Source organism: Diabrotica undecimpunctata, chromosome 7 (assembly GCF_040954645.1).
Source record: "Diabrotica undecimpunctata isolate CICGRU chromosome 7, icDiaUnde3, whole genome shotgun sequence".
Taxonomy (NCBI): domain Eukaryota; kingdom Metazoa; phylum Arthropoda; class Insecta; order Coleoptera; family Chrysomelidae; genus Diabrotica; species Diabrotica undecimpunctata.
Window position 1 is genome coordinate 84,446,023 of NC_092809.1, and position 26,908 is coordinate 84,472,930.

General features: G+C 29.4%; 1 protein-coding gene across 1 annotated transcript in view; it reads right to left on the reverse strand.

Moving 5' to 3' along the window:
• Positions 1-1,678: 1,678 nt before the first annotated feature.
• Positions 1,679-26,908, reverse strand: part of LOC140445543 (lysozyme-like) — a 369,487-nt gene continuing 344,257 nt past the window's right edge. The window contains 1 exon segment of the mRNA XM_072537639.1: positions 1,679-2,000. Within this exon segment, the coding sequence (XP_072393740.1) occupies positions 1,851-2,000 (150 nt within the window). The 3' untranslated portion in view covers positions 1,679-1,850.

Consider the following 26,908-nt stretch of genomic DNA (forward strand, 5'->3'; position numbering starts at 1 on the left):
GTAAATTTCAAAACTTAAAAAATTGATAATTCCACTATTAAATTGATTTTTATTAATAATTATTTGTAAAATGTTAAAGGAATTCTACAAATTGAATTTTACCTATTGATAAATAGAAATAATATATTTTGTATTTGATTAATAATGTAATAATAAATCAAATTTTTCTTATATCTGAACAACCATTATTTATGCAATATAAATTTAAAAACCTTTTTATTGTAATAAAAAATAAGTAAAATTACTATTTGTTATACCAAAAATATTTAATAGTTAACATTATAAAATTACTTTAATTTAATAAAATATCAAATATCAAACATTTATTCAATTAAAAATTAATTCGTAAAATATTTATATTTAAGAAAAAAATGTGATTTGTAAAGTAAATATGACTTTAGTTTGAAAAAAAAACATTATCATAATATCATTTTAAAACTACAAAATATTCTATAAAAGATTCAGACGATGACGTAGAGTTTTATCAAATGTTTTAGAAAAGTTTTTCTAATTTTTTTTTCTTATCGGAAAAATCGTTTGAAAATTTTTGGAAAAAAATCATGGTATAACTTACAGAAAATCGAAAGGATTCTATAAATTAGATTTTACCTCAAAAAATTACGAAAATTTTCATTTACGGAAATTTTTTTGGAAAATTTTGAGGAAAACTCTACTTGACACTTCTCAGAATAGTAACAGAAGTGAGCATACAAATTTTTAAATCAATCGGTATAAAAATATCATAATAAAATCAGTTTGAAAATTGTTACCGAGACCTAAAATGCGCAGGCACGTGGTACATTTGACCCCGTTTTATGGCTCTCTGTACCAACCCAGCTGTCCGCCCTTTTGGATTTAGAGTTTTTAGGGGCTAAATAATGAGCCATGAAAATGGCGGACATATTACTTATCGTTAATTTTTCCCCAAAAAATTGCAATTTCACCCCTGTCCGCCAGCCCTTATGTATCCACTCTCGCGTCCGCCCTTTGGGATTTCGTCTGGTTATACCAAGATCTTACTCTGAGCAAATTTTCAGCCATATTATCGATCGTTAATTTTTCTGAAAAAAATTACAACTTCATCCCTGTATAGCCACCCCCTGTACCACGAGGGGCGTCCGCCTGTAAGGCAAAGTCTTAACCCAGTTACAATGAATATATTCCAATAGAGAAATGTCATATTACTGATCAGTTCAAAATTTCGGCTCTACCTCTTGGACTATAAGGAAGCGATAAGTGGTTTGACAGCATAATAACTGCTTGTGTAGTCTAGTTTTCACAGTGATTCGAGGCAACCTATTTGGGTGGAGTTTTGACTTGTTCTTGAATGAATTCAGAATCCAGCAGCCCGCTGAAGTATTGGATTTTTATAATATAATTATTTGACAACCTTTTGTTGGCCAACCACCTAGAGCGGAGTTGAGCCAAAATACATTGATTTCGTATGTTACGTTTTAAATTGGTTCAATCTGTATAGTGCTTCTTAATAACTTGATTATTGATTAACGTACTGTATTATCGATTCAATTCAGTAGAAGCTAACGCCAATAATTTTTGTGTAAAGATAGTTAATTTCAATAAAATTTAAATAATTATTTGAAATATATCAAACGAAATATATTGGAGTGTTTTATATCATGAAACAGTTGACTTAAAATACTATACCTAAACATAAAAATATTTGGTAAAATAGTTTATTCTATGATGTAAAATTGTTTTTTTGTAATTTTTATTACAGCCCTTAAACATATTATTGACAGTTACAAGTTGCAATAAATATTAAATAAAATTCATAGAGTTGGAAACGGTTATTTTTATCAATCTTCCATTTTCAATCGTCGTGTTAAACATTACTCTGGTCTGCGTCCAACTATCTCTTTACATTGATAATACCGATTTCCGAATGGTTGTGGTAGATTATTTCCTCTGCAACCATATCCACCATGTGTGTGAATACTTGCATAATCATCACAGTCTATTTTACCATCACCATTGCAATCCTAGAAAATAAATATAAAACATTAATTTTCATAACACATACATACATACATACTCTCTCTCTCTCTCTCCGTCTATGTATATATATATATATATATATATATATATATATATATATATATATATATATATATATTGATTTAGAGTATCAGCAATCGGTCAGGAAATAAAACTATTTGTTCAGTCTCAATATTTCGTCACGATTTTGTGACTTCTTCAGGAGAAAACTGTAAATTTATTAGAATAATTAATGATTATATGTAAACAAAATGAATATTTTAATACTTACAACTATAAGAATGAAAAATAGAATAAAATAAAAATAAAAATAAAATAGAGTTTTATTTCCTGACCGATTGCTGATACTCTAAATCAATATTTAAAACAGTACGGTCGAAAAAATCATTTGAAAAATATATATATATATATATATATATATATATATATATATATATATATATATATATATATATATATATATATATATATTAATGTGATATTAAAAGTCAAAAGTGCGCCAAGCAATTAATTAGCTAATTAATTAATTAATTAAACTTATTATTTAAATGATGCAATTATGATTTTATCACACTATTTAATTCTCTTATCTCAGGGTTATATTTGTGCTTCAATATCTATGCTTTACATATGATAGGTAAGGTCTAAGGAATATCGGAATAATATTTATATATGATACAAAATTATATATTGTAATAAAATTCACACTCAAATATCTTAAACAAAAATATCTCATATAATGATTATCAAAATTTTGTTCTACGTACGTGAACCTTCAAAATTTAATGTTATACACTATATAAATTAAAATTTTAAATCAAAATTGTTGTTCTATATCTCCTGATAAATATTTCTATCTTCTCTGAAGTAAAAAAAAAACTTTGTTGATAAAGAAAAACTGACGAATGGTAAAAAAAAACTATCTCTCCGATGATGAGTTGTCCAAATTCTTGTTCCTTGTAGCCTACACTATCTATTGTTAGCAGTTCCCTAGGTAATCAGCAATCTTACAACAAATTATTGCGAGCCTCTCGTCTTCAATGATCTCCTTCAGATGCACGTATCGTTCAAAGGACGCTAGCCTCTTCTCCTCTCGATAAACTGAATCTCTCGTTCCGGCCTGAACAGTGACTCTTGAAATATATAAGTAGAAAAATATGACTTACAATATTTTACCGGATCAGCTTCCGTCAGGATACACTTAGTCCACGAAAACTCACAAACATTCACTTCTTATGCTTACTATCACTTGGGAACCACCAAAGAACAAAGACTGTTCGCCTTGCACCCTTGGAAAACAACTGATCATCTTTTTTCCCTCTAAAATCTAGCTAAACTCTCATTCCTCCATCTCTCCCACTTTTTTCCACTCTTTGCCAATCAAAGTTCGTCATATTTATCCCCATTTAGATAACAAACAACAACCTTAACTACAATTATAACTTTCCTAAAAACTATTAACATGCTAATCGTTTCAACAAATTCTTAAAAACTAACGGAGAATTATACATTTTAAATATTTCGATTCTATTGTCTCATTCACCGTATCGGCGTACAAGTCTATTTGGAAAATCCACTCTCGTATTGTTCTATTGTTTCCCTACGTTCACTTTACTTAAGCTATGTCACTCGAATATATTTTACAAAAAAAATAATTTATGCATATCTTAAATTTTGTTTACTACAGGTAATCCAAAGATAATGGACTTTCATTTCTTTGAAATATCGTTTATAGTTTATCAGTTGAAATATTTTGAATTATTATATTTTATAATTTGAAATATATTACGAGCAAATCAATATTATTTTTAATTTTACATAGCATAACAACTCCCCGCCATTTGATTTGCCGAAAACTCTTTGTTAATATTTTTTAACGACATAAGTTTTCCAGGATCAAATTATTTCACAATGTTATTAAAATCTACTCATGATACTGATATATGTCGTGAATGTTAAAAATACCCCGTATATTGCCTGTCTCTATGTGCGCTAATTCATAACTATTTACCCCATTTTCCGTATTGACTCTATTGGACCTTCAAATACCGGCATCAATTTAGCACAAATACCATTTTGTAAATTCGACACCCTCAGTGCCCTCACTAAGACTTTATCTCCTTTCTGGAATGTGATCGGCCTTCTTCTTCGGTTTCTCTCTTGCCTTTGGATATATTTCTCTCCACTTCGTCTCAATCTTCTTTGAACCATCTCGATCACTTCTTCGTATTGTCTGGGGGCGGTGTCTTCCCACGGTCTTGTAGACATTGTTCCTTTCATTATATATAAAGGTGTCTCTTTGGTAACCGTATTTGGTGCACAGTTCAAATACGTCTCGATCTCAGACACTTTTCTGTCCCAATGTCGATGATGTTCTTCAGCAGCAATTCGTAGAAATTTTGTGACTTCTTGTATAAAACGCTCCGAAGGGTTGCTCTGTGGATGGCGGATCCTTATAAATTTTGTATTGATCCCTCTCTCTCTTAACTCTCCTTTAAAGCGTTCGTTCCTAAAGTATGTCGCGTTGTTCAATAAAATGTTGTCTGGTCTTTCCACTGTTTCTGTAAAATCGTCTATCTTCCGAAGTATTTCAATTCCTTTCGTGGTTCGACATGCGTACAATTTAACATATTTTGAGAAAAGATCCACCATAACTAGTATGTGTTTATTCCTCTGTGTTGTTGGTATCAAGTCGCTCAACATATCAATGGCGACAATATCCAGTTTCTTCCGCGCTACGACGTTTTTTGTGACGTTTTCATTTCTGAGGTCCTACTTTTACACTTCTGACATGTCACACAATTTCGAGTCACCTCTTTTGCTATTGTATTGTCATGTCGACAAATGTAGTTCTCCCTAAACATAAGCCACACCTTCCTGCTTCCAATATGTCCGTTGTCACAGTGTAACTTTAAAAAAACTTCTTTTGCCATCTGCTCCCTGATTACATATAGTTCTTTACCATCGACCCTCTTAAAATATAAGTTATCTTATTGTTCAGCCCTTTGCTTTTCTCTTTCATCCAATTCTTCCTGATTTTCCCTGATCTGAGCCAAAGAAAATAAGCCTGCTTCTTCTCTCATTATGTTCATGCCGACGTAGAGAGTTTTGTGATCCTCTTTGCGGAATTGTTTATCTCTCGTCAACGCATCTGCCAAGATATTGTCAGTTCCTTTGATATATTTAAATTCAAAATCATACTCTTGAAGTAAAAGAATGCCCCTATGAATTCTATTATTTACCAGCCTATTTTTCATTATGTGTACCAACGCTGCATGGTCTGTTTCAATGGTGCATTTTGCCCCAAGTAGGTAAAAACGTAATTTATTTACACAAAATAATACACTGGCAAACTCTAATTCAGTGACGCTGTATTTTCTCTCATACGTTTTGGTTACACGGGAGACAAAACAGATTGGCACCTCTATATCGTCTTGGATCTGTGATAACACCCCTGCGAATTTTTTTATGGAAGCATCGGTCCTGAGAATGAAAGGTTGATCATATCTTGGATGGTGTACTCTTACAGCTGTTCAGTTCCCCATTTCCACCTGACATTTTTCTTAAGTAATGCTATTAACGGTATTTCTTTTGTGCTGATGTCTGGTATCAACTTTTTGAAATAGTTTACCATTCCTAAAAACCCCCGCAAAGTTTTTAAATTGGTTGGCCTAGGGTAGTTATTTATGACTTCGATTCTATCTTCTGCAAGACTAATCCCTTTTGTGTCTAATTTGAACCCTAAATACAGTATTTCTTTTTGGAAAAACTGACACTTTTGAATATTTAATTTTAATCCTGCTTGATCAAGTTCTTCGAGAACAGTATGAATATGTCGTAGATGGCTTGTTAAATCTGGTGAGAAAATTAATAAATCATCTATGTAATGTACAACAAATTCTCCATGCCTATTTAGGATTGTGTGTAATGCGCGAACCAAAGCAGCGCATGCACTCTGTAGTCCAAATGGTACCACCCTAAATCGGTACACCACTCCGTCGATAGAAAAACCGGTATAATTTCGACACTTTTCTGCCAAAGGTATTAACCAAAAACTGTGTTTCAAGTCGATTTTGGAGAAAATGTGTGATCCTGTGATTCGTCCAAATATGGCTTCGATGTTCAAAGGCGCTTCGTATTGAGCGATTGTGTGCGAATTAATGTTTCTTGCATCTAAACATAATCGCAAATCACCACTCGACTTTTTTACGCATACTATCGGGTTGATATATGGAGAGTCACATCTTTCAATCACCTTGCCTTTGATCATATTTTCAATTTCCTGTCCGACGCTTTGCCTGTATTTATACGGGATTGGATATGTTTTCGATTTAAAATTTTCTAAATTTTTAACTTTAAAGGAATGTTCATAATTTTTAGCCACTCGGCTTTCTTCATTAATAAGATCTCCATAATTTTCTAAAATTTTCTCTATTTCCTTTTCCATGTTTTCTCCACATTTTATTTTTCTTTCATCCTCATTTTGTTTACATGTGTTCACTGTCCATATTATTTCTTCACAAAGTTCTGGATTCTCGTCCATAATTGCCATTTCTTCTCTGTCCTCATTCTTTATTTCTTCTTCTGTTTTTTCTTTATCTTCAATTTCCATTTGGTATTCCGAGCACCACGTTTCTATTCCTTTCATTTCTCTTATGATAACTTCCTTTTCTTCCGGCTTCCTTTCTGTTTTATCGTCGGTTGCCAACAATTCTTCTGTACCTTCTATTTCCTGTTTTCTCTTGTCTCCACCTTGTTTTCCTGCTTTCTTTTCGAACTCTTCTTCTTTTTCTTCCTTCTCTTTTTCTCTTCTGATTGATTTTTTTTTATACTTTCATTATTACTTTCGTTTCGATTCTGTTTATCCTCTACAGTCATATTAATTTCTTTATGTTTTTCCTGTTCATTTATCCTTTCAAAATTTTTTTTCCTATCTGTTTCCTTCTCTTCTTCTGTGTTGTCTGGTTCTGCTCTGATTTCCAGTTTATTTTCCGAAAAATTAATGGTGATATGTTTTTCACTTAATTCATCAATTCCCACTATCATATCATGATTTAAATCTTCGATCACCACACATTGCATAATATAGAATTGGTCTCCCACTCTGATCCGTACTCCCAAACCTTCGTTTACTGTGGTCAATTTTTTATTGTTTGCACCCACTAAAGCAACCCTAGGAATCTTATACACAAATCTGTCCAAATTTAATTCTTTTACTAGTTTTTTATTGATTAAAGATATCTCCGATCCAGAATCAATCAAAATTTTAATCGCTTTATGTTTTATAAAGGCATCTAACAATATTAGATTGGAATTAGAATTTTGTCGTTCGTTTCCCGCCAACTGTATAAACTCTCTCGGGTGACAAAATATACCGGAGAGTTTTTTACTTTTGTTTAGTGGATGCTTTATTGAAAATCCTGTCTGGATTCATTGCATTCATCTTCTTCCTCGTTTTCTATTGCTACATGATTCATCTCCCTTCTATTTTGTCGTTGGAAGCTCTGATTATTTCTACCATCCCTTTGTTTGTTCGTATTCCTATTCGGGGGATTTTGTGCAGCTCTGTTCCTGTTGTGATTTTCATTAGTTCTACTTTGTGTATCATTCCGGTTATCATAATTTTGTTGTCTAGTGTAATTGTGGTATTCTCTTGGCCTATATTCATTTGTTGATCGGGGATGTCGTTTTCTCTGGTCATAATTTGCTTGGTACCTTCTTTCCGGTCCATTGTATTGGTCATGTGGTCTTTTGTTTCTTATTTCTCTTCTTTTCGCTTCTTTTAATTGAAGGAATTGGCACAAACTATCAATATCTTGATAGTTTCTCAAAATCACGTGATCCTCCAACGTTTCTTCAAAACGTCTGCTTATCATTTCTACCAGTTGTTCGGTAGAGTATTTGTAATTTAGATATTTTGAATTGTTGAATATCTGCAAAGCATATCTTTCTTCAGATATTCCCATTTTCTCGTGATATTTTCCATTCTGTAGCTCTTGGTTGATTTCCCTCTGTTTATTTTTCCCCCAGAAATAATTGAGAAATTTATTTTCGAAATCTGTCCAATTTTTAAACTCATCTTCTTTGCTTTCATACCATAACGCTGCTTCTTCTTTCAGATGGTTTCTAATTGTTTCTTTGCAATCGTCAAAATATCTAACATGTTGCAATTTAGTTTTCAAATTTTTAACAAACGGTACTGGGTGTGTTTTTCTAATATCCCCGCCAAATTGTATTTTCGCCTCGCTTGTTCCATGGACGATAACTTCTTTTCTCTCTGTTCCTCTTAGTTCAATTTCGGCAATATGTTTTTCATTTTGCTTTAATCTCCTTTCTACTTCTTTCCTGTCGTCTTGTAGCGCCATTTCAAATTTTTCTTCTAACTGATCTAATTCCTTTTTCTGGCAATTTCGCATCTCCTTCATTGTATTTTGGATATCTTTAATCTCTGTCTCTTGTTTTGCATTCTTTAGGGTTATTTCTTCTATCTGTTGTATCAGTTCTTTCTTTATCCCCTCAACACATCCTTTAATTTCCTGTTCATAATTTTCCAGACGCTGCTCTATATTCCTGTTGTTTAGTTCTATTGATTGTTTTGTTTCATTCATTGTTTGTGTTTGTATTTGCATCATTGCTAATAATTTTTCTAACATCCCTGTTTCTTTTCTTTCCTCCATTATTGTAGCATTTCCTTCAGTATCAGATCCTTCTTCAAAAATTGTTTCCTCTTCTCTGTTATCCTCCTTCCTTTCTTGCATTTTGCTTTGACTCCTTGTGGTCGACATATTGTTTCTTTTCGTTACTGTTTTTGTCCCCGCCAAAAGTGAAATTTTACAACACTCTATATGTTGCGGATACAAATTTTGTATTGATGCCTCTCTCTCTTAACTCCCCTTTAAAGCGTTCGTTCCTAAAGTATGTCGCGAAAATAATTTATGCATATCTTAAATTTTGTTTACTACAGGTAATCCAAAGATAATGGACTTTCATTTCTTTGAAATATCGTTTATAGTTTATCAGTTGAAATATTTTGAATTATAACATATATTTTATAATTTGAAATATATTACGATCAAACCAATATTATTTTTAATTTTACATAGCATAACAATATATATATATATATATATATATATATATATATATATATATATATATATATATATATATATATATAAATATATAACTGTTTTGGATGGGTTGGAGTCAATAATAGGGCTATTGGTTAACTATTTTTTTAATCTCGAGCTTTCAATTGTGTTTACAATTATTATCAAGAGCTAAAAAAGACAAAATACATACAAGGTTGAACTAAAAAGAAAAAACAATTTTTGTTAACTTACCAAATAAAAATTAGTTTGGTAAGTAAAAAATCACTGCTTACATGTTCAAAATATTTTATATAAAAATGTTTTGATCTAACAAATGTTTCTCCGAAAATTTCTATAATTTTGAAAACATTTTTTTAATATAAAAATAATTGAATTTATAAATAAGTTCAAATAGCAACCAATTACAAATAGCCTCAATGTCATAAATGCCAACATAAAATTTTTATTTTAGACAATTATATTGCCAAAAGTAAAACTTCGTTTAAACATTCTTTTTTGTTTAGTAACAAAAAGAAGAAGATTTATTCACCCTTGACAGATGTCTGAAAGAATGTGATAGATATATGGAGAATTGAATATGACATTTTACAATTTTTATATATAAATCATAAAGAAAGAATATAATTATATATTTTACTTAAATTTTGAATCTCAGATCTTTTGTTTAAACTCTTATCATTTTTGCTAATACAAACCATTTCCAAAAAAGTCCTTTTAAATTTATTACTTTCACTACATAAAATTTTAATGTTATCAAAATCCATAATATGGTCTTTATCGATTACATGTTCTGCCAAAGCACAAGATGGTTTTTTAATTCTGCAATCACTTTTGTGAGAAATAATGCGATTTGAAAGATTTCTTCCGGTCTCACCAACATATTCAGCCTCACACTGAGTACAACTAATGCTGTATACTAAATTCGTTTTTTCAAATTTGTCTATAGGATATTTAGTTTTAGAATATAAAGATGAAATAGTTTTGATGTTCTTTGTTGCTATTTTTATATTGTCAATAACCTTTAGTGTTTGTATTAATTTAGGTGTTAATGATGGTATAAAAGGTAGTGAATGATAATAGATGTTCTGATTGTTAGATACAATGTTTTGAGATTGAGCAAAAAATGGTGTTAAATTATTTATATTACCAATATTAGAAAAAAGCATCCTATGTAGCATATCTGGATGCTTTTTTTTTTTTTTTTTTTTTTTTTTTTTTTTTTTTTTTTTTTTTTTTTTTTTTTCTAATATTGGTAATATAAATAATTTAACACCATTTTTTGCTCAATCTCAAAACATTGTATCTAACAATCAGAACATCTATTATCATTCACTACCTTTTATACCATCATTAACACCTAAATTAATACAAACACTAAAGGTTATTGACAATATAAAAATAGCAACAAAGAACATCAAAACTATTTCATCTTTATATTCTAAAACTAAATATCCTATAGACAAATTTGAAAAAACGAATTTAGTATACAGCATTAGTTGTACTCAGTGTGAGGCTGAATATGTTGGTGAGACCGGAAGAAATCTTTCAAATCGCATTATTTCTCACAAAAGTGATTGCAGAATTAAAAAACCATCTTGTGCTTTGGCAGAACATGTAATCGATAAAGACCATATTATGGATTTTGATAACATTAAAATTTTATGTAGTGAAAGTAATAAATTTAAAAGGACTTTTTTGGAAATGGTTTGTATTAGCAAAAATGATAAGAGTTTAAACAAAAGATCTGAGATTCAAAATTTAAGTAAAATATATAATTATATTCTTTCTTTATGATTTATATATAAAAATTGTAAAATGTCATATTCAATTCTCCATATATCTATCACATTCTTTCAGACATCTGTCAAGGGTGAATAAATCTTCTTCTTTTTGTTACTAAACAAAAAAGAATGTTTAAACGAAGTTTTACTTTTGGCAATATAATTGTCTAAAATAAAAATTTTATGTTGGCATTTATGACATTGAGGCTATTTGTAATTGGTTGCTATTTGAACTTATTTATAAATTCAATTATTTTTATATTAAAAAAATGTTTTCAAAATTATAGAAATTTTCGGAGAAACATTTGTTAGATCAAAACATTTTTATATAAAATATTTTGAACATGTAAGCAGTGATTTTTTACTTACCAAACTAATTTTTATTTGGTAAGTTAACAAAAATTGTTTTTTCTTTTTAGTTCAACCTTGTATGTATTTTGTCTTTTTTAGCTCTTGATAATAATTGTAAACACAATTGAAAGCTCGAGATTAAAAAAATAGTTAACCAATAGCCCTATTATTGACTCCAACCCATCCAAAACAGTTATATATTTGTTCCAAACGAGTCACAAGTACTTCTTTTTTCTTATATATATATATATATATATATATATATATATATATATACAGATTCGGCAAATTTTCAACTACCGTATACGTTATTCAGTATGTGGAACAAAGATAACACTTAATTGTTTGAATAGAAGTGAGAGGAAGTCACCATCTCGATTGAGTAGGTATGACTTTTAAACAGTGTTGCTATTATTTCTGTTACATCTTTCCTTCTAAAATTTTAGTCCGATACATGAGTCTAAAATAATATTTAAATCCACTACAGTTCATTGTAGAATAAAAATTAATATTGTCCCAAAAAAATTCAAATAAAGTAGCCACGTAATTGTTATTTTCTAATCGATTTTATTAATTACTTTATTAGTTAACAAAGAACAGTGATTTAAGTAATTTATGTGTGGCAACAAAGCATTATTCCCCTGAAAAGTTTAAAATTTTAAGCAACGCCTTCTTTTACAGTGCGAAGCGGCATAAAAATACACCGATGACCGACACGACAGTAATTATCGGACATTGATGGGGTGCACTTCTTTGCATAAAATTATTTCGTCGCCAACTTTCCGTCGGTAAATCTTTAAGAAAAACTCAAACACTTATAGGTATTCGAGTTTTAAATGTAATTTTTGTAGATTTTTAGCTGTGGTAGCTAGGAAATAAAACAATAATTAACTTAACAAACATTAACTAAATATAAATATTATTTTTATAAGAAAAAAACCAATCAAAAAAATTATTCTAAATAATTAAAATTAAAGGCATTTTTAAAAAATCTCTAACCAATTAAATGTTCAAACAAACCACCATTTTAAGCTAAACAAAATCCGAATCTATCAATTAAAGCAAGTCTCATTGCATTTAGCTGATTTGGTTGTACTCGACTACAAAGTTTAACAATTTTTTTTACAATTCTGCTAAATTGGTGGCTCGTTCGAATTCATGCCGATATAATTTTGATTTTAGCATTCCTAAGAAATAAAATACCAAAGGTGCTAAATCTGGTGATCTAGGGGGCCATTTTATTGTTCCTCGTGTAGAAATTATTCGTCCAGGAAATGTTTGTTTCAAATAATCTGTAACTTCGATTGCATTATGTGCTGGGCAACCATCCTGTTGAAACCAAACATCACCGAAGTTGACCGCAAGGTTTCGAACTGCTGGAATAATCTGATTGCGTAATAAATCTAGATACTTTCGTCCATTCAGATTTCCCGTAATAAAAAATGGACCAATTATATTATCGTTATAAATGCCAGTCCACACATTTAATTTCTTTGGGAATTGTGTTTTCACAGCAATACTCAAATGTTTCTTTTCCCTAGACCAATAGCGGACGACAGATGGATTATGACGTTTATGGATTGTGAATGAAGATTCATCGGAAAACATTTTTTAAAAAGTTATTGTTTTTAAAAAGCAGCAATAAATAACTGTATTATTTCTACAATAGAATGATTCCCATAATACCATTTCACCATTTGAATCTTTTCTTTTTGAAAATACAGTAGAACCTCGATAGGTCAAACCTCAATAACTTAAAAACCTCTATAACTTCAAAAAATTATATGTTCCCTTCCCATCGGAGCCAAAAACCTATACAACTTAAAATACACAATCTCGATAACTTAAATAAATAATATCAATATTGGCCCTCAGTAACTTAAAGAAATGTTTTCACAATCTCTATAACATAAAATTGTTTACCACTGACAGCTGAACAGCTTACTGTATCATAAGTTTTGATCACTGTTCTAGAAACATCGATTTAGGTACTGTGTGATACCTTGCTTAAAATGAGTTCAAAAAGAAAATTAACAACGCTAACATATGCTGATAAATTAAAAGCTATAGAAGCAGTGAAAAATGGATTCAAAAGAAAAGAAGTTGCGGCTCTGTTTGGAATACACGACAGTACATTATCAATCATCATAAAAAAAGAAACCGAACTATTGAAAAAACAAGAATCAGGAGACAAAAATTGCCGAATTCCCTAATTTGGAACAGTGTTTGTTTACGTGGTTAAAACAGTATCGAAACAAAAACATCAGTATCAGTGGACCCATACTGAAAGAAAAGGCTGTAGAGTTCGCTAATTCACTAAAAATCGATAATTTTAAAGCCAGCAATGGCTGGTTAGAGAATTTCAATAAACGAATGATTTAGCCTTAAAAAAATGTGCGGCGAAAGTACGAGCGTAAGCAAATCAGTCGGCCAAGAATGGAGATCTCAATGGAAATTGCATAATTTAGTGAATAATTATGATCCCAATGATGTTTTTAATGCTGATGAAACTGGTCTGTTTTTTAAATGTCTTCCTGAAAAAACATTAACATTCAAAAATAAAAAATGTCATGGAGAAAAACACAGCAAGGAACGACTTACGATTCTGCTTTGTGCAAATTCTACGGGCACAGAAAACCTCAAACCTTTAATTATATAGGTAAGTCAAAAAAACCTCGGTGTTTTGCAGGTTTAAAATCACTACCCATGGATTATGAAGCCAATAAAAAAGCATGGATGACAGCAGAACTTTTTAAAAAATGGCTGATTAATATAGATTAGCAAAGGGCAACTTGAAATAGAAAAATTGTTCTGTTCATCGACAACTGAACAGCACACGGGGACATACCACCATTAAAGGCAATCAAAGTACAATTTCTTCCACCAAACACAACATCACAACTTCAACCTTTGGATCAGGGTATCATTAAAAATTTTTAAAACATTATACAGAAAAGAAGTTGCTAGAAGAATGATAGCTGATATGGAGCAAAATACGATTTCTTCTATCAATGTTCTTCAAGTAATGAGGATGGTGGACAAAACATGGTAAAACGTAACACTCCTCACAGTGAAAAACTGCTTTAGAACCTGTGGTTTTTCTTCAGAACCTCAAGAAATCATTTTGAAGAGGAAGATAATAATGATCCTGAATAATGGAATAACATGTACTGTATTTAAAGTTATAAAGACGATGAATTTAATGACGACCCACAAACTTCATCTAAGAGCATATCAATCAACGAAGCAAGAGTGCTATAACGACTGTACGATCATTTATAGAGCAGTGTAGAAACATAAAAGATAACGTATTTTCTTCTCTATGTTATTGAAAATCAAATCGATTTAGAATATATGAATTGTTTAAAACAAAAGAAAATCACAGACTTTTTTTAGTAGACTATACCTTTAATTATTGCTTTAACTTTTTGCAACGAATATAATAAATTAATGTAGTGTATAATAAATGCCTATATTTTAATGAACTTCTGACCTATATTAATCCATCACAATATAGACCCTTGATAACTTAAAACCTCTATAACTTAAAATATTTGGTTTTTCCCTTGGAATTTAACTTATCGAGGTTCTACCGTATACGCTTGGCATGTTAATTATTTGTTTTCAACCTTTTACCACGACAGCTAAAAATCAAATAAATAGACCTTACCTTATTGACCTTAAACCTGCTGTACAGATAAGGACCGCCTATTCTTTTGAGGGGAAGTGGTAGAGAGGGCAAATGGTTTATACTATTTTTCTGTCTACTGAAGTGCGTTATTTATTTAGCTCACGCTGTTGTCGCATCTCAATTTCTCAATTCAGTATTCTTTGTTAATTAATGAAGTAATGATATAATCGTTTAAAAAATAATACTTACATGATTACTTCATGTAAGGTTTGTTGGGGCAATATTAATTTTCATTCTACAATGAACTGTAGTGGATTTAAACATTATGTTACACTCATGTATCCGACTAATGTTTTAGAAGGAGTTATGTTACCGAAATTTCGCAACACTGTTTAAAAATTAGACTCGCTACTCCAAGTGCGTGGATTGTGTCTCACTCCTATTCAAACAATTAAGTGTTATCTTTGTTCCACATACTGAATAACGTATACGGTAGTTGAAAATTTGCCGAATCGGTATATATATATATATATATATATATATATATATATATATATATATATATATATATATATATATTGAAATGATATTGGACGTAGGAGGAGGAAAAATAGTGTTTAAAAAATTAATTTATGTGTTATATACTAGATAATATTAGATATTAAAAGTATTTGGTTATTTTAAGAAGTTATATACTAGAGAATTTAATAAAAATTATTTATGTGAGGGCATTTTTAAGAAATTAGCATGCAATAAGTGTAAAAAAAGTTTTATTTTAGTAATTATAATGTTGTAGTTATATTTAAATGAGCCATGTGACTAGGCTACCAAAAATACTCTTTAAAGTGACGTTTAAGTAATAATTATGAATATAAAGTGGGGTTATAATGATATGTTGTTTAAAATGTGTAGTTTATTAAATTAAAGTGTTAGTTACTGATTTAAGTGTATATTCTGATCTGAAAAGCCTAAATGCCAACAAAATTATCAATAGAAAATTAAAGAATTCTCCAGAATACAGAATTTGACCTTTGTTTACGGTAGAACATTCTCGAATAATGGTTATGTCTATGGATCCAAGATATACTTTTTCCAGAACATTCATATAGGTAGGGAATAGAACAAATCGAACAGGATTTCTCGCCAGATGGTTCTGGAAGATTGAAAAGGTATAAATACTCGGTGATTTGAATTCAAGATGGCCAGTTTAGTATGAAAGTTAGTTAGAATTAGCATGAAATAAGCCATTCAGTTAGTAAGAAGAAGTCAGATCAGTTACAGTTTAGTCAGAATTAGGAAGAAAGTATAAGTATGTAATAATCGGTGATTTAGTATTAAAATTTGATAATATTGGAAAGTATATTAGAAGAATATTGGTTGAATATTGGAAGAAATTAAAAATTATATTATGATTGGAGATTAGTATAAATCAACTTATGATAATTATATGGTGATTGGATATTGGTATATTAAAAAGAAGAATAAATATAAATATATAATACATTTGGTGATTGGATATTGGTATATTAAAAAGAAGAATAAATATAAATGCTGTTTGCTGGTTTGCTTGGTGGTTTATAAATGCTTAAGAAGAAATATATTTTAAATTGGTGGAAGCTGATAATTGGAAAAAGTAATTTCACAAAAACAAGGATAACCGAAGCACGAAGACATTGAGTGGTGATTAGAATCTATATAGTGGAAAACAGTTCATTTAGGCATTCAGTGACAGAAAGGTACAAAATTTTGTTAATATAATTTAGTTAGTGTCATAACAATTTCAATTTTGAAGGTAGTTTGTTTAAATTTTACATTGTCTATAGAATTTAATTAGTTTCATAAGAATTTCAATTTAAAGATAGTTTATTTTAAATTTACATTGGCTAGGTTAGATATATATATGTGTGTTTCATAATAGATATAATAAAGATAATTTAAAAAAGTACTTACAAACTAATTCTTTGAGAACCGCGATAAAAACCCTATATATTATATTATTAAAAATACTCATTGCTCATCATTCACAAATAATACATCATAACAATATATATATATATATATATATATATATATATATATATATATATATTATATATATACATATATACAGGGTGAGTCACCACTAACGGGACGGAAGATTACAGCGAAATGGTAAAAGATTTTGAAAAAATTTTAAATTTATAGTTTAAAGGTTGATAAGGGCTAAATTTTAAAATTATTTTGAATTATACAGGGGGTCCCAATAAAGTGCGGCGTATCAAAGTTATATGTTTTCTTATGGGACACCCTATATTTTATTACATCATCAGCCTAGATTTTGCTGACAGCCTAAGTGTCAGCAAAAAATTAGGTATAGTTTCATAAGACTTCCCTATACCTATGTACAGAGTGTTTTGAGTTATGTCGAATTTTCTTAAAATATAAAACTTTAAACGAGGACTCATTCTTAATTTATTTAAGCAATTCTAATAAAATTACTCATACATCTAAATAGCTGGATATTGGTCGAATGTATTTCATGATTAATTATGAAACATTTATTTACAAGGTGTTCAAAATTTGTAGTTTCATTATTGGATTATTTAATGTGTAATATAAGGCTTATTTTAAATAGAAAACCCTGTATATTAAGGAATTATCAAGTTAAAAAAAAATTCTCTTTCGAATGATATACGGATGTCCTATAACTAGGACTGATAGTTTTGCCGTAATTTAAAATTTTGTTAAACGGAAATCGATTTTAAATATTTATAATTGTTACTTTCGATTTTTAAACCCATCATATTGACATATTGTTATAAACGAAACCAGTGTAGTTGTAAATACATTTTTTTGTAAATAAACTAAAATTTTTATGTCTTTGAATTTGTATTCGTTGGGAATAGGATAATTATTAGTATTAAAATATGATGAAAAGAAAATAAAACAAATTTGTTGATAATCTGATGTTTTTTAGATTTTCTACGATTCATCAAGTGAAAGACAACTGCGCAAAGGTTACAGTTTTCAAAAGTGACGTAGATATTAACGTTATGTTAAATTTTTTTTATTATTTTAAGTATTAAAATAAGTTTAATATTTAAATAAAAATAAAACTGTAAAATATATGTCTTTCGTTGAATTCATAATAATAATAATAATAATAAGATGTAGGTACCTATAACTTCTTACGTGCTTACGAGCATACACTCTTTTTTTGAAAACAATTAAATACATAACGAAACAGAAAGAATTTTAATAAAACAAATAATACAAAATAAATAATGAACATAAATAATACAAAATAATCCAAAACTTAGTATAACTAAAAAATGTTCAGGTATGTAACAAATGTTCAAATTGCTTGCTATCTTGTGCAATACAACAAGCGAGTCTATTTTCGAATGATTTACTAACATTATTTAACATAGCAGGAGTTATTGAAGCAAACGGGTTTGTAATTCTTAATTTCATGTCATCTCTAGTAGTAGGAGGTACAATATTTTTAATATAACCCCACTTAAAAAAATCCATCTTGGTTAGTCCTGGTGACCTAGGGGGCCAATTATATGAACCACCTCTACATATCCATCTTTTTGTAAATTTTCTGTTAAGGTAGTTCCTAATCGTACGTGAGAAATGATCAGGAGCTCCGTTTAACTGGAGCCACATTTTTGTTCGTAGACTAAGTGGAAGGTTCTCAAACAGTGTCAAAAAATCTTGTTTTAAAAATTTTAGGAAATTTGTCCCATTGAGATGTCCGTCAAAAAAATACGGCGCGATAACGTACTCGCCCATAATGCCGCCCCAAACATTAACACTCCATCGGTGTTGGCGATCAACAGTACGAAATAAATGTTTATTTTCTGTGTCATAATAATGAAAATTATGTCTATTTACTAGACCATTATTATGAAAAGTCGATTCATCTGTAAATATTACATTTCTAAAAAAATCAGAATCTTCTTCAACTTTATCTAAAGTCCATAAACAAAAATTTAAACGGTTACCATAATCTTGTTCTGTCAAGTGCTGGTGAAGTTGAATGTGATACGGATGAAAGTGGTAACCCTAGTGGTAACCCGATATTTTTCTTGTACTAATATTTGCGTTCTCCGTAACAGAAAGCAGGACATTAAGTTCGTTAACGTTGTCACCAATAACTGGTTCATTTTTGTTTACCTTTTCGTATGCAACATTACCAGTAGCACGGAATCTATTAAGCAATCTCTCAAAAACTTCCTTGGGTATCTTCTATTAGAATACTTTTGAGCATAAACTTTAGAAGCTAAGAGACAATTTTCCAAACATTCTCCAATGCAAAGTACCATGTCAACTCTTTCATGGATAGCGCAATTCTTCATTTTTAGGAATATTGAAAGGAAAATATTACACACGAATGTTTATATTTCGACAATTACCAGACCGTAATGTCAGAAAATCACAATGTGATACAATGACATTAACTAACTATATCTTTTGTTTTAAAATCAATATACCGATGAAGAGTTTAAATAATTATAAATTACGCAAAAACTATGAGACTTAAGTAAATATACCTTTATACCTTATATATACCTCTTTATACCGTTCAACTTTTTTTAGTATTAAGTGGGATTTTTAGGTCAGTCTTGCAACAGTGTGTAGTTGCACCCTGTAAGACTAATGGACTAGCCCGAGTGGCAATGTACATGTACAAGGGGACATTACCAAGGTTGTCGAGAGAAGTTGTTATAATGGCGGAAATAACATAGCATTGTAAATTTGTTTGGTTAAATAAAAAGTTGGAAATATCAGTTGGGATATTAATTTTGGCAAAGAAAACCTACGTTAAGAAAAGTTCTTAGCGTAATCATTACGATTAATTAATATCCATGGTGTTCCATTTAAAATAAGCCTTATATTAGATATTGAATAATCCAAAATTAAAACTAAGTTTTTAACACCCTGTAAATAAATGTTTAATAATCAATAATGGAATAAATTTAACAATTGCCCAACTAGTTTGCTGTAGGAGAAAATTTGTTATAATTACTTAAATAAGTGGAGAATGACTCTTCTTTAAAAAAATTTTTTTGTTTATAATGTAGTAAGTTGTAGTTTATTTTGTATTATTTGTTTTATTAAAATTCTTTCTGATTCGTTGTGCATCAGCAACTAAAAGTATAAAGTATACACATTTGTTTACAACTACATTGGTTTCATTTATAACAAATATGTCAAAATGATGGGTTTAAAAATCCAAAAATTTAAAAAAAAAAGTTTAAAAAAACAACTATAAATATTTTGAAATCGAAAAGAAAATTTTAAATTACGCAAAATCTATTACTCCTAGTTATAGGACATCCATATATCATTCGAAAGTGAATTTTTTTTAATATAATAATTTATTAATATACAGGGTGTTCCATTTAAAATAAGCCTTATATTACACATTGAATAATCCAATAATGAAACTACAAATTTTGAACACCCTGTAAATAAATGTTTAAGAATTAATCATGAAATACATTTAACCAATATCCATCTATTGAGAGGTATAACCAATTTTATTAGAATTTCTTAAATAAGTTAGGAATGAGTCTTCGTTTAAAGCTTTAAATTTTAAGAATATTCCACATAACTCAGAACACTCTGTACATAGGTATAGGGAAGTCTTATGAAACTATACCTAATTTTTACTGACAATTAGAAAATGTAATAAAATATAGAGTGTCCCATAAGAAAAAATATAACTTTGATACGCCGCACTTTATTGGGACGCCCTGTATATTTGAAAATAATTTTAAAATGTAGCCCTTATCAACCTTCAAACTATAAATTTAAAATTTTTTCAAAATCTTTTACCGTTTCGCTGTAATCTTCCGTCCCGTTATTGGTGACTCACCCTATATATATATATATATATATATATATATATATATATATATATATATATATACATATATACATATATATATATATATATATATATATATATATATATATATATATATATTGTTATGATGTATTGTTTGTTTGAATGATGAGCAATGAGTATTTTTAATAATATAGGGTTTTTATCACGGTTCTCAAAGAATTAGTTTGTAAGTACTTTTTTAAATTATCTTTATTATAACTATTATGAAACACACATATATATCTAACCTAGCCAATGTAAATTTAAAATAAACTATCTTTAAATTGATATTCTTATAAAACTAATTAAATTCTATAGACAATGTAAAATTTAAACAAACTAATCTTCAAAATTGTAATTGTTATGACACTAACTAAATTATATTAACAAAATTTTGTACCTTTCTTTCACTGAATGCCTAAATGAACTGTTTTCCACTATATAGATTCTAATCACCACTGAATGTCTTCGTACTTCGGTTATCCTTGTTTTTGTGAAATTACTTTTTTCAATTATCAGCTTCTACCAATTTAAGATATATTTTTCTTCACCAGCATTTATAAACCACCAAGCAAACCAGCAAACAGCATTTATATTTATTCTTCTTTTCAATATACCAATATCCAATTTTTATAAGTTGATTTATACTAATCTCCAATCATAATATAATTTTAATTCCTTCCAATATCCATCCAATATTCTTCTAATATACTTTTATAATCTTCAATAATTATTTGTGTATAATTATAAATGTGCATTAAAATATATGCATAATTTTTAATCTTCATTTAACTCACTATATTAAACAATTGGACTATTTGTAACTGATTGACTGACTCCAACTAACTTTCATATTTCTTACTAAACTTTCTGACTGACTGACTTACTAAAACTTTCTGACTAAAAACTGTCCTCTTGAATCCAAATCACGGGTATTTATATCTTTTCAATCTTCCAGAACCATCTGGTAAGAAATCATGTTCGATTTAGTTCTATTTCTTCTATATGGATGTTCTCGAAAAAAGTATCTGTTCGATCCACCGACATAATCATTATTCCAGAATGTTCCAACATAAACAAAGGTCAAATTCTGCATTCTGGAGAATTCGTTAATGTTCTATTGATAATTTTGTTGACATTTAGGCTTTTCAGATCAGAATAAACACTTAAATCAGTACATATATATAAATTAAACATTTTAAACTAACATTATTATTATAACCCCACTTTTCCTAAAATGTCACTTGGAGAGTATGTATAGTTGGTTGCCTAGTCACATGGCTCACTTAAATATATCTACAAAATCATACAACTTTTTACAATTATTATATGCTAATTTCTTAAAAATGCCCTCACATAAATATATTTTTATAAAATTTTCTAGTATATAACTTATTAAAATAACCAAATACTTTTAATATCTAATATTATGTAGTATATAACTTATAAATTATTTTCTATAAACCCTAATCGTATCAATATATATATATATATATATATATATATATATATATATATATACATATATATATATATATATATATACATATATATATATATATATATATATATATATATATATATATATATATATATATATATATATATCAGGTTGGTCACATTGTAAGAGTGACGTGACGGACAGGTGCAAAGAAGAGGAAATAAAACCATTCTGAATCAGAGTATATACCACGGTTCATAGACTTACTACAGTTGCCTCTTTCAACTGGGGTGGGGAGAGTTAAATGTTTGAGTTGCGTCACCAGAGTACACAAGAATACAAAGCCCATTTATTATCACAGTCATATCACAGTTTGTTCGTGGTAATTATCTTTCAGTTTATTATTTGCTTTATTATTTATCGTGTCTTAAAAATATCTTAGTTTACTTTATATTTTTGTATTTGAAAATTTGGTGTTGTTTTCTGTAAAAACTTATTTTTCATTATCGAAAAAAGATTTATTGTACTTGTACATCGTACCTATTGTAGAGTACCTTACATAATAATATCTTTTTATAAGGTAGGTCAAAACTTTAAAATTTCGTTGTCTATTAACGTAATAATAATGTTGATGAAATTTTAGAATGCCAGGCACAGGTTGTAGTGTGGCCACTTGAAAAAAATTTTTATAAAAACAAGAAGTCTGCGATTCTGATCAACAAATAGCATTTATCACGTTTCCTAAAAATACAAAGTTAGAAAAAATATGGGTTATGCGCTGTTGCAGAAAAGATAAAATAAATATAAAAACTGCTAGAGTATGTAGTAAGTTGAAATTAAAGGATAGAGGTAAAGTGTTGTTGACTTAATGTAATTCTGTTTATTATCATCACTATTTTGTAGCAATTCCAAGTAAAAACTTAAAATCTCAACATGTTTAAAAACAAACAGAATGTGAACCTACATCAAGAACAGATAAAAGAGTAGCAATGAAAACATTAACAGCTATCATTGAAGACTTATTAGAGGTGCATTCATATAAATGGGAAAAAACTAATCTTGTATAATTGTTATAACCATTGATTTGTCTCATGTCTCCAGAAAACAAAAAACGAAAAGAGAAATTAGAAGAAAATGAACAAAATTTGTGTAGTACCAGAACGCGAGTTGTAGAATTAAGTATAAAATTAATGAAAAAGACATTGATAGTGAGCAAAAGATTTTGAAACACTTTGGTCACATGTTAAGTAAAAAAAAAATTGAAATTATTGTGAAAAAAAGCTTTCACAATAAGATATTTTAGTATAAGATATTACCAAGTTCTAAGGAATACCCTTAAATATCCATTACCTGGAATATCAATTTTACAAAAATTGGCTGCACAAATTAATCTTAGCTTTGGTCTCCCACAAGATGTACTTCAGGTAATCTATATTGCTGAAAAATCAAAAACTGAACTACAAAGAGTAGTTTTGTCTTGTCATATGATAAAATAAAAGTCTGTGCCCAGTCTGAATGACCAAAAAGAGGATGAAGTGATTGGAGTTCATAGGTATATGCAAGTAGTGATAAATGGAAGCAACCAGTATACATTGGCTTTGATACAAGTATGACTGACAATATTTTGTCTACCATAATCACTGAGTTGCACAATGTAAAATATAATGTAGTTGCATGCATATCTAATTGCGGGGGAGGCAATCAAGGACTTTAGAAAAAATTGAATATATCAGTTGACATCACACATTTTACATATCCAGTCACAGAAGAAAATATCTACATGTTTGCTGATGCTCCCCATCTCCCTATCATCTAAAATTTACAAGAAACTGGTTAATCGACACAGGATTTAAACTTAAAGATGCAAGTGTATTAAAAAAAATTTGTTAAAAGACGTAATTGAAGTTGCAACAACATAAATAAGTTCCATATATAAGCTGACTTCAGATCATTAAGAGGTAAAGAAAATGCGGAGACAAAACGTTGCACTTTACTAGACTTTACAAAATTACTATCTTATACAACTGCAACAACTTTAAAACATTATTTTCAAGATGCAGCCAGAGATAAAAAATTGCAGCACAAAAACTTGGAGAGTTTATAGAGCTTATTAACACAAGATTTATCATTTGGTGGACTCATAAATGCATCATCGGAATGGGTAGACCATTTTCAAAATTTTCACGGTGAAAAGCAAAATCGGGGTAAGAAAATTATACATCGAACTGCAGAGTATGTTTCCAGTCATTGTTCAAATACACCTCTTTGTTTCGTAAAAACATACTGCAGACAAAGGATATTCATGCGGATTAAGTATTTCAATAACTGCTTTAATAGCCAGGTTATTAGTGCCAAAAGCAAATAAGATGAAGACATTAATGATCAATAATAGAACAATATTTAAAAAATGAAAAAAATAATTATGTAGTGTATATTTATATCTATTGGAAATACAATAAACTATTTACGTCTTTTACCAATTAAAATTTATTACCTATTGTTTAAATTCTTACATTAAATTATACAAGTAATTCTAACTCAGATAATCCTAGCTGACCTCTAAGGGCCGATGAAAATGTTCTAAATGAATAACCAGCTCCGATTTGTACCTACTGCTCTACTCAACTCACCGTGAAACATCTGATAATCGACTGCCCGCAGTTCCAACCTCAGAGAACATGCCGAGAAATTAGTGGAAACCTGAGAAGTGCGCTTACGACAAATATCTCGGATTTATTGCAATTTCTAAAAGTCATAAACATTTATAATAAACTTTAATTTATCAAACTGTACTACTGTGTATGTCCCCCCACTAATAACCCTTGGTGGTTGATGTGGGTTCTCTATGTTTAAATAAAAAAAAAGTTTTAAAAACTACCTTCAAGCAACAGAATTAACAAAAAAACCTGAAATAACCCAATGCGCACAACTGTTACAATTAATAGGTGACGAAGGGTTCAAAATCCATAATACAGAATAGAATTAGAATACTAAGTTCTCAACAGAAGAAAAAGATAAGTTAGAACCGTTAATCACAAAATTTGAAACACATTTCAAACCCAAAAGCAATGTATCAAACGCACGGTATTGCCTGTTTACCAGAAAACAAAATGAAGTTGAGTCAGTAGACAAAAATTATAACAGATATTATAAACAAGGCAAAAAATTGTGAGCTAGAGAATCTGGAGGACAGTCTGATTAAGACTTGCATAACATGTGGGGTAGCAGATGAAACTATGAGACAGAGACTGTTAGAAGAAGATGAGATGAGCTTGGAAAAAGCAATCAATCTGTGTAAAAGTATAGAAAGCTCGAAAATCCAGTCTGAAAAAATGAAGTCAGAGGAGGTAAACTACCTAAAGAAAGGAAACTTCAGTAAGACATATGTAACTAAAGCCCAGTGGGAAGAAAGAAGAGTGAATCCAACTTATTCGAAGTCCCAAAGCAGCCAGTTCAATGGTAAATCTGGAAGCAGTTCAGGGGGCAGAAGATGTGGAATGGAGCACAGAGGCCAACCCCGCAAGGCATATAAAACTAAGTGTAATTTAAGTAATAAGATAGGACACTATGCAAAAGTATGTTTTCAAAAACAAATTAAATATGTAAATGTAGATGATTCAGAATCAGATGAATTGTTTATAGGTATGGTAAATACTAAAAATGACAGTTTTGACAATGATTTCATGATAAATTTTAAAGCTAACAAGCATAAATTAAGTTGTAGATTGGATACAGGGGCAACGGCAAATGTAATATTAATAAATAAGTTAAATTCTCTAGAAGTTAATGTTGAACTACATAAAACAACATTTTCAAATGAAACACTTAGTCATTGGAAAATGTATTTTAGAATGCAAGTCTAAAGATAATATTTATGTACAACATAATGTTTTATGTGGTAAAGATTAATTTACCAACAATATTACGTCTTCCTACATGTAAAGCTTTGAATATATTAAAAAGGGTCAATACAATAGAAAAAATTGAAAATAATTTGAATTCTAGAGAAGTTACATTTAAAAATGATTACTCTGATGCGAAAGAAATATAGTAGAAAGAAATAATTTTTTTATTTCAATTAACGTGTCTCGACTACGAGGTCATTGACACGATGACAGTATAATACAATATAAGTTATATACAGTTTTACATTGACAATATACAGTACATAAAACACAATACTTATTTTTTACAAATTTAACCGTTACACATAATTATTAAAATTTAGAGTTTACTAAACACTTGGATGTCTTTTAAATATTTAAACAGGTTTACAAATTTCTGAGTTTCACTTAACATTTCTTTAATATTATCTACCAACTGGTGTTGTTTTCTTTTAGCAGAAAGATGCGGGCATTCTTTAAGAAAATGTCTCACTGTTAAGGGACTGTCACAATGGCCGCATGCAGGTGGATCGGTAGATGGCATTAAAAAGCCATGTGTAAGACGAGTGTGTCCAAGTCTTAATCTTCTTAGAATAACCTTGTGTTTTCTGGGCAATTTGTCATATACGCTTTTTAAACATTTTTTTAATATCATTAGGCAACTGGATATTTGATATAGGTATATCAAAAGTAGAAGCTTCTTTTGCGGCTACATCTGCAGCCTCATTTCCTACAACTCCTACATGTGACGGTACCATCGAGCAAAGAGACAAAAGGGGGAATGTAAAGGTAGTGGGGGCAAAAATATTGTAAG